The sequence below is a fragment of the Adiantum capillus-veneris genome, chromosome 14 (genome assembly GCF_014529385.1).
Source record: "Adiantum capillus-veneris isolate H3 chromosome 14, ASM1452938v2, whole genome shotgun sequence".
Taxonomy (NCBI): Eukaryota; Viridiplantae; Streptophyta; class Polypodiopsida; order Polypodiales; family Pteridaceae; genus Adiantum; species Adiantum capillus-veneris.
The window spans coordinates 65,126,887-65,135,993 of NC_140944.1; the positions used below are offsets into that span (position 1 = coordinate 65,126,887).

At 44.2% G+C, this 9,107-nt stretch overlaps 1 protein-coding gene across 1 annotated transcript; it reads left to right on the forward strand.

Moving 5' to 3' along the window:
• Positions 1-2,418: 2,418 nt before the first annotated feature.
• LOC147442516 (pentatricopeptide repeat-containing protein At5g27110-like) lies at positions 2,419-6,169 on the forward strand. Its single transcript, XM_086528674.1, has one exon. The coding sequence runs from the start codon at positions 2,951-2,953 to the stop codon at positions 5,522-5,524; it is 2,574 nt and encodes an 857-aa protein (XP_086384800.1). The 5' UTR covers positions 2,419-2,950; the 3' UTR covers positions 5,525-6,169.
• Positions 6,170-9,107: the final 2,938 nt, after the last annotated feature.

Here is a 9,107-nt window from a genome sequence, read left to right on the forward strand (position 1 = left end):
GATCCTGAAACACTACATCCAAGTGCTTTTGATCTTCCTCCTTTGCCTTCGAAAAGATGAGTATATCATCAAAGAATACTCTTATAAAAGCTCAGTGCGAACTTAAGATCCAATCCATCATTCGATTGATTGCGGCAAGAGCATTGCTCAAGCCGATAGGCATCACCAAAAATTCATAAAGTCCAAAAGTAGTGCGAAAAGCAGTCTTGTGGACATCTTCAGTGGCGATACGTATCTGATCAAAAAGGGATTCTTGATGGTGATCTTGTTCAGAGATTGGTAGTTTATGCACTTTTGAAATGTGCCATCTTTCTTCTGCACCAATAAAACTAGAGAGCAATAGGGGGCAATACTTGGTTGTACTAGACCTTTCTCTAGAAGTTCGTTGACTTGCTTCAAAATTTCCTCTTGTTGAGCAAGACTTACCTCCCTATAAGGGGGTTGGTTTGGAGGAGAGCTACTCGATATGAGATCAATGCGATGATCTTCCGGACGTTTTAGAGGTAGCTTATTGAGGAGGCTCTTAGTGAAACAGTCTTCCGACCTTTCAATAAATTGAAAACATTTAATTTCAAGAGTTGAAAGCGAACTCTCCTTAGACTTATCCTTTTCTTGTGCAAATATCAAGTAAGAAGAAACACACTTTTCCGTATTGATGGAGATATGGATTACAATAGAGAATAGCCAAGACCCCAATATCAACAAAAAATTTAACTTTCTTGCCCTCATGCTCAAAATTGAGGGACTTCTGCACATAATCTGGGATTGGTTGGATGTGGAAGTGCTATGTCATTCCCAAGATGATATCACATCCCTCGATGGGTGCCATCAAGAATGATTCGCAGTCCTTGTACTTGCCAATCTGAAGATTGACTTATCCTTGCATGGGACTTGCATTGGTGGGCAACCCCTCGCATGCTAATCCGGATGCGACCGACGTGCCTAGCTAAGCATTTTGCAGTATCAAGTGAGATAAAGTTGTTCGTTGATCCTGGATCATAGAGGATCAATACTCACTGGTTATTTAGAGATCCCCAGTCCTTTAGAAGTTGAGGCTTCCCTTTCTCCGTTTTCGTATTCCCTTGTACACCGGAATTCGAGTTTGGTGGAGCGGGTTCCTTCTTCGTTTGTTCTTTCTTCGAAGATGTTTGTTCTCGCTGTTGCTGTCGAACAGGGCGGTTGGGCTTCATGCGTCCTTCCTCTCCACAGTTGAAACATCTTCCTTCTTCCTTGAAGGTTAGCACTTGGACATGCGAAAGATATTTAAGCCGTTTTCCTATGCCCTCTGGCTTCTTAGACTGATCAGGGTCCTATGAAAGAACGCTTTTTGTCTTGGTTTCCATGATCATCATATACCACTCTTTGTCTTGTAGGGTACGTGCTTTGTTCCATCTAGATGGGGATACCAGTGGAGTGTAGATCCCAACAATAATTTCCCACTCTATCATCCTCTGAAGGATATGATGAGGATACACCTTCATTCTCTTTCGAAGTTGTGGTTGAAGGTCTACTTCGAACTTTCGCATCTTTTCCTCGTTTGAAATCTTCATGAAAGGGGTGAATTTAAAAAGAATCAACCAATACTTGTCAACATAGGCCGTGAATTTCTCATGTTCCTTTTAGGCGAGCCAGTTCCATTCTTTTCGGATATCCTTCTCGAAGTGAGACAGAAGGAATTGTTCGTAAAATTCAGCTTATTGATTGCTTCCGTTTGTGATAATGGTATCATAGCTCAAAGCTCTATTGCCTCTCTTTCTCCACAAAGAAAGACGATTCTAAGAAGGAACGAAAAGAACCATGAAAACGGCCACGGGAGGGGACCCCCCACCTAGACACGCTAGCCTCACTCCACGCACTCGTGCACCGTGGGGACTCCACGCAAGGTTCCCCAGGGCACGCTATGACCCTCCGGGAGTGCGGGGGAGCCTGAGGCTACGTGGGGCTAGGGACCCGGAACGCAAGACTCGCGAAACGCACCACGGCCGTCGACCCATGGAACGCAACCACGCTCGAGCCGATCCCGTCCGAGCCGGGCCCCTTTGAGCCGCAACTCGCCCGAGCCGGTCCCGTCCGAGCCAGGCCCTCTTGAAGACAAACACCTCGACTCGAGCCGGTCCCGTCCGAGCCGGTCCCATCCGAGCCAGGCCCCTTGAAGACAAGCACCCCGCCCGAGCCGGTCCCGTCCGAGCCGGGCCCCCTGAGCCGGTCCCGTCCGAGCCAAGCCCCTTGAAGACAAACGCACCTTGACCCGAGCCGGACCCTTTTCTCCGCAAGCGTTCGCAAACGCGCCCACCACGCTTCTCCGCATTGACGGCCCAGCTCCCGGGTCGTCACATTCAGGGTTTTGGACGGACCCAAGAAATCAATTAAAAGTGCCTAGTAGGTACCATTGACCCACATAAATGCTGGCTAGTAGCTACCCTTACGTGCATAAGCAGCCGGCCAGTCAGTCACCTCCTTACAGGAGCGCCTTCTTGGGTCAGCACTGAGCAGGACTGGAAGCCAGACCTGGAAAATTAAGCCTCGTATTTTACAGGCAGCGAGCCAACCAACCACAAATCTGTCACGATTTTCACTCCAAAATCAGTGAGCGTGTTCTTGTGCTCAAACTTGGGGTGAGCGGAGATCTGTTCTGTGGGTGGCCAGCTTGTGAAGTTTGAACTGCGTGTGTCGAAACGAGAGTGCAATAAAATGATCCTCTGTGGATGCACGAGTGCGCTAACCCTTCTCATGCTGCGGCAAGCACAGTGTGTTTTTGCACGTATAGGAAAACAGGCAAGTCCACCAATACCTTCACAGCGCATCCGAAGGCGGCTTGCTCTTGTGCAGGCTGCAGAATGTCGGAGCAGTGTAATTATGGATGTGGGCTTGGCTCGACATGCCATTTCTCCTCAACAAGGCAGTCGCAGATTGTACAATGTTGTATACCTGATTATGGGTCATATTTGACATGGCTAAATCTCTTCGACTATATGAGGAAGCTCAGCATGCCCTTGTTGCACCCAGTAAGTACATATACCCTTCCACCTTGAAAGCTTGCGGGGATCTTGGTGACTTGCAACAAGGCAGGGTTATTCATGACCATGTCCTTAGGCATGAATTGGAAACAGATGTAGTCATCAGCAGTGCGCTAATTGACATGTATTGCAAATGTAGACGCCTTGAGGACACTCATTTTTTGTTCAACAACCTGCCCAATAGAAACATTATAACTTGGGGATCCCTGATTGCTGGCTATGTACAGCATGGCTATAGCTCTATCGCATCAGACCTCTTTGCAAGGATGATTCAGGAGGGTATCAGGCCGAACCGAGTCATTCTTCTGAGTGTGTTGAAGGCGTGTGCATCAAGAAGAAGCTTGCGAGAAGGCAGGCTGTTGCATGACAAGAGTGTCAGATACGGGTTTGAAGCAGATGTAGCTATTGGGAACACTCTTGTTGTTATGTATAGCAAAGGTGGGAGTTTAGCAGAAGCAGAGAGAATATTCTGGACTTTGACAGGCAGAAATGTTGTATCATGGTGTGCAATGATTGCTGGGTATATGCAGCAAGGCCAAGGCTTTCTTGCGCTTGAGCTTTTTGAGCGAATGTATTTTGATGGTGTGAGACCGAATAGCTTCGTTTTTTCATGTATTTTGAAGGCTTGTGGTACCATGGAAGCTTCAAAACAGGGAAGAATAACACATGACCAGATTATTAGAAATATGCTCGAGGTGGACACTGTCATTGGAAGTAGCCTTATCGACATGTATGCTGAGTGTGCATGTTTAGGTGAGGCCTTTTATGTGTTTGACAGGTTGAAAGGCAGAAACATCGTCTCTTGGAATGTGATGATTTGTGGGTATGTCCATCATGGGCAGTATGAACATGCACTGCATTTGTTTGATAAGATGAATTTTGAAAAGATAAAACCAAACAAAGCGACGTACCTGTACGTTATGCAAGCATCTGGTAATCTGGGAGCTTTAAAAGATGGCAACACTCTACATGGGCACCTGTTTGAAGGTGGACTTGAAGTGGATGAGGTGGTTGGAAGCTCTCTTATTGATATGTACGTCATGTGTGGAAGTTTAGAGGAAGCTTGTAATATTTTCAAAAACTTGCCAAGCCAAAATGTCATTTCTTGGAGTGCTATCATTAGAGGCCATACATGTCATGGTCATGACTTGATGGCGTTGGAGTTGTTTGGAGGGATGCAGGAGGAGGGACTGAAACCGGACAAGGTCACTTTCCTATGCGCCTTAAAAGCAATTGGCATTCTTGAAATGGAAGAGCAAGGCACCCTAATGCATAACCTTATAATTGTTGCTGGACTTGAATGTGATGTTATGATAGGAAATGCCTTGATGCACATGTATTGCAATTGTGGACTAGTTGAATCTGCGTGTCGAGTTTTTGACAAGATGTCCGCTCGAGATGCTGCATCTTGGAGTGCTGTGATTACAGGCCATGCAGCTTATGGGAATGTCCCAGGTGCGTTTGGATATTTCACACTAATGCACCAAGAGGGCATGAAGCCAGATAGGGTCACAGTGCTCTGTATATTAAAAGCATGTGGAATAATAAAAGCTTTAGAACAGGGTAGGTTGTTGCACGATTACATTCGACGCACTGAAGCTGACGCAGACGTGGCTGTTGGAAATGCACTCATCGATATGTACGCCAGAAGCGGTAGTATAGAAGATTCATTGAAAGTCTTCAATGCTCTGGCAAGGCCAGATACCATTTCTTGGGGTGCAATGATTTCAGGTTATGCAGAGCATGGATGTTTTGATTTGGCTTGGGAGTGCATGCAGAAAATGGAAAGACAAGGACTGGCACCGAACCCAATTATGTTCACATCAATTCTCTCGGCATGTGGTCGTGCAGGCCATGTGGAGAATGGGCATCGCTACTTTGGGCTCATGGTAGAGTATTATGGCATCATGCCAAGTTTAGAGCATGTGAATTGCATGGCAGACCTTCTTGGACATTCGGGCTGCTTAGAAGAGGCCAAGCGGCTGCTCCAAAGTATGCCAGGCCAGCCGGACCTTATGGGGTGGATGTCTTTGTTGACTGCATGCAGAACTCATGGAAATAAGAAGCTAGGCCAGCAATCCTTTGATAGCATATCAGAGCAAGATCTGAGTTATGCAGCTGGTTACGAATTTCTTGCAGACATATACGCTGATGTTCAAGACAATGATACTGCTCAAAGACTACATGAGGTAAGGGCTATGAACAAGGCGTGGAAAAGACCTGGAAAGGCTTGGCTGGAGGTAATGGGCAATGTACACGAGTTCATTGTTGGAGACAAGACCCACCCTTTGTATGACAAGATACACAGCAAATTGGAAAATTTGAGAGATGCAATGCAGGGGAAAGGGTACTTTCCACAGTTTGATTCTATTTTGGCGTATCCAACAAAACCCAACACCATACCACAAACTACATCAATTAAGTTTGAGAGCTGTTTTGATGAAGGTAATCTTTCATATCTCTTGAATCCATCCAAGAGTCTCTTGAAGTTCTTTGCAACTACATAATTTGTGTTTGTTGTTTTAGGAAGTCTTTGTTAGTTTGAACTAGGATAGTTTTTGCATCTACATCAGCATCACAATCTCCTTTGAGAGAAGATTCTACAATAGGTGCACTTGTTGTCAAACCAGCCTCTTTCTTTTTGGCTTTTTTTGCCTTCAGTTTAGGACACTGCTTAATCAAGTGATCATTAGTTTTGCAATAATGGCAACGCATCTTCTTCTTGCCTTTTTCACCAGATTCCTAGACGAGGTTGTGCCAACAGAAGCATTGGGAATAGGTGATTTGCCACTCACTAAAGAACCATGAGAAGTGGCTACATTGCTGTTACCACCTTTTCTTTGAGCAGTAACAAAAGCCTGCTCAAGTACACTTTGTTTAGCCTTGTTCTTTCTTAAAAGTAACTTTTGCAACAACAGTGTGTATAATGCATCAAACTTGACAACATCAAGATTTCCTTGGGTCATAAGTCTCCAAGAATTTGACAATGCATCAAGAACACTCTGCACAAGTGAACTGTCGAACTGTCAGAAAGGACTTCAACTGTAGAAATGAGTTGCTCATCAACATCCTTGATACCAACAAGGAAAATGTCAATGTCATCTTCCTCATGCATAATCTTTGCTCTACGCAGCAATACATTTTGAGCCTCATTTCGACTTGCATAAAGACGTGCCAGAATATCCCAAGCATGTTTTGCTGATTTCAGGCTTGCTGATTTAGCTGAGTGAATGTGAGAAGTAATAGTGTGCTTCAAAGATAATGCAATTAATGCATGAGCTTGCGCATCTCTAACATCCAAATGAGACTGCTCAGCCGTAGGCAAAACAACTCTAACAGCAATTGTCCTGCGACCAAGACCTGCAACATCCTCAAAAGAGTGTCTCCACAGAAGACAGACGTTGATCAATGCCATGCACAACATTCCAAATGTCCTTCGACACAAGAACATGTTGCATCATGTAAGCCCACATTGGATAGTTATTCCCATCTAGTTTATCCTCAACATCAAACATCTTGAAAATATCTGTGTTGTTGTTAGCCATGGCGAGTAACTGCGGCTGATGTGAAAATTATATAGAAGGAGGTAAAACGAAGTAGGACCACCACGTGCTATATAGCACAACCCAAAGAGGACTGTAAGGACTTGTTCTACAAAAAAATTTAATGACAAAAATTCTGCACAAAAGGATGAAATTGCCTGCGCAGTACTGTCTGTAGTGAAATCGGAAGCCGAAATGAGTCCGAATCAAAATTAAGAGCAAACCAAGCTCTACGGGCTTGCCCAAAGCATCTGTTGATGTGCTGACGCTCACCAAAGTTCACTCAAATCGAAGAAAATGAATAGGCGTGTGTTGGTGACATTGGCGACTATACCTGGAAGGACACAACCTGCTCTGATACCAATTATTGGAAATAGGTTGTAGGAAAACACACACAGCTTGGAGAAGCTGAAGAAGCTCAAGGAACACAACGGAGTATATTGCTTAGTGCATACTAGAAATATAAGTTAGTCCTAGAATGATGGGAGTATATACAATGCACGGGGAAAAAACCTCCTAGTGAGGGAAAAAAAAATGCCGCTGCGGTCCTAACTGTGTTCACACACATCACTACATTATATATGGTAACATCTATTATTGCAAGGCTAATGATCACTTGATCAAGCAATGTCCCAAGTTGAAGGCCAAAGAATCTAAGAAGAAAGAAGTTGGATCTACTACCAGTGTAGCTATTGTAGAATCTTCTATAAATAGAGATTGTCATAAAATATGATATCTAACTTTACCAAATGATTTTCTCATATTAAACTGATCATTTAATGTGGGAGAATAAACAAGAACAAGAGTTAGAATAGAGACATGTGCTTCTAGATCTATCTCAACATGGGACCAAAAAGAGATATGGTTACATCTCAATAGGGGTCCAAAAGGAGATGGTCTATCAAAGAGCAATGTGCAATAAGCGCTTTTAGAGCAGGGGACCAAGAGGAGAGATGTTTACATCTCAATAGGGGACTAAAAGGAGGTAGTCTATCAAAGAGCAATGTGCATCTAATGGAGCTTAAAAGACCTTAGGGTTAGCTTCATTAAAGACCTCCAATGGTTAGTGTTAAAAGTCCTTTGACCCTAGGCAAGATAGGGCTGAGCTTGAGGTGGGAACCCGACCTAAACTTGCCTTTGACCTTAGGCAACCTAGGGCTGAGCTTGAGGTGGGAACACGATCTAAACTTGCCTTTGACCTTAAGCAAGCTTGAGGTGGGAACTCCACCTAAGGTGCTTGTCATGCTTAATGACTAAGGTACTTGTCATACTTAATGAGGAAGGTGCTTGAGAAGCTTCCTATGCATGGGGGATAAGGTGCTTGAGTCAAAAAGAGACCCTACAAACTTAATGAGGAAGTTGTTTGAGAAGCTTCCTATGCATGGGGGGTAAGGTGCTTGAGTAAAAAAGAGATTCTACAAACTTAATGAGGAAGTTGCTTCAAAAGCTTCCTATGCATGGGGGGTAAGGTGCTTGAGTCAAAAAGAGACCCTACAAACTTAATGAGGAAGTTGCTTGAGAAGCTTCTGATGCATGAAAGTCCCGAAGTTAGGGGAATCTTTGACCTAACCTTCCACTCACCCAAAGGGCATCCCTTTTCCAAAAGGGCATATGGGACACATGTCAGACTCTCACTAATCTTATCCACATGGTGTGCTTGAATGCTATTGGTTGGACTAAAGAGGGGTCCAATGAGCTTTTAGTTCCATCCAACAAATATCTAGATATTTTCAAGCTCTCTCTCTCTCTCTCTCTCTCTCTCTCTCTCTAAGGGGTAAGGAGGACACTTGTCAAAAGACTACCCATGTACTTGACTGCATGTTGCATGTGCTTGGCTAAGGGGAGAGGGGTCCAATGAGCTTGCAGCATGTGAAAAAGTTGCAACTCGCCCCAAGCAAGCAAGGGGGGTGCTAGGGGGATATACACCACAGACACACACTCATTTGGTGGACCATTCTCACTTGGTGAAAGTTGAGGAACACCACCTCCTTCTCCAAGCTTGTGAGAAGTGAGAGCCTACATCAACACTCTTGGCTATGGAATGCAAATCCAACCAAGAGCCATGCTTCAATGCTTAAGCTTACCATCTTCTCCATATTCATTACTATGCTATTATGTCTGCTAGCAAGAAGAGTAATGATAAGTGAGGAACTATTTCTTTCTCCTATGGAATGTTTCTTCTTCCTCTTCCCTATCCTCATTCCCTACTAGCTCTCTCCACCTTCAAAGGTGTTTGAGGCCTTGGAACTGAGGCTTGGGATAGTTAATGCTTTCTACAAAGTTTATGTTATGCTTGTGATGCATGAAGCTTTCCATCTTCATTGCATCACCTAACTCACAAGGAACACAAAGATTGTATTGTACCAAGTCTCTCTTGATGGGAGAAACTATAATACAAATGCCTATTGGAGGGGGGACCGGCTCCATATGAATCCGGTCCTCAACTATTGTCATGTTCTCTAAACTCTCTCTCTTGCAAAAGTATTGTTCATGCCAAGTTAACTAAGTACCATATTTATGTTGCTACCATTGTTTAAGTTCACTCGCT

Bases quoted from the DNA above. Each gene is read 5' to 3' on its own strand.
- LOC147442516 (XM_086528674.1), top strand. From the start codon at position 2,951: ATGGCTAAATCTCTTCGACTATATGAGGAAGCTCAGCATGCCCTTGTT.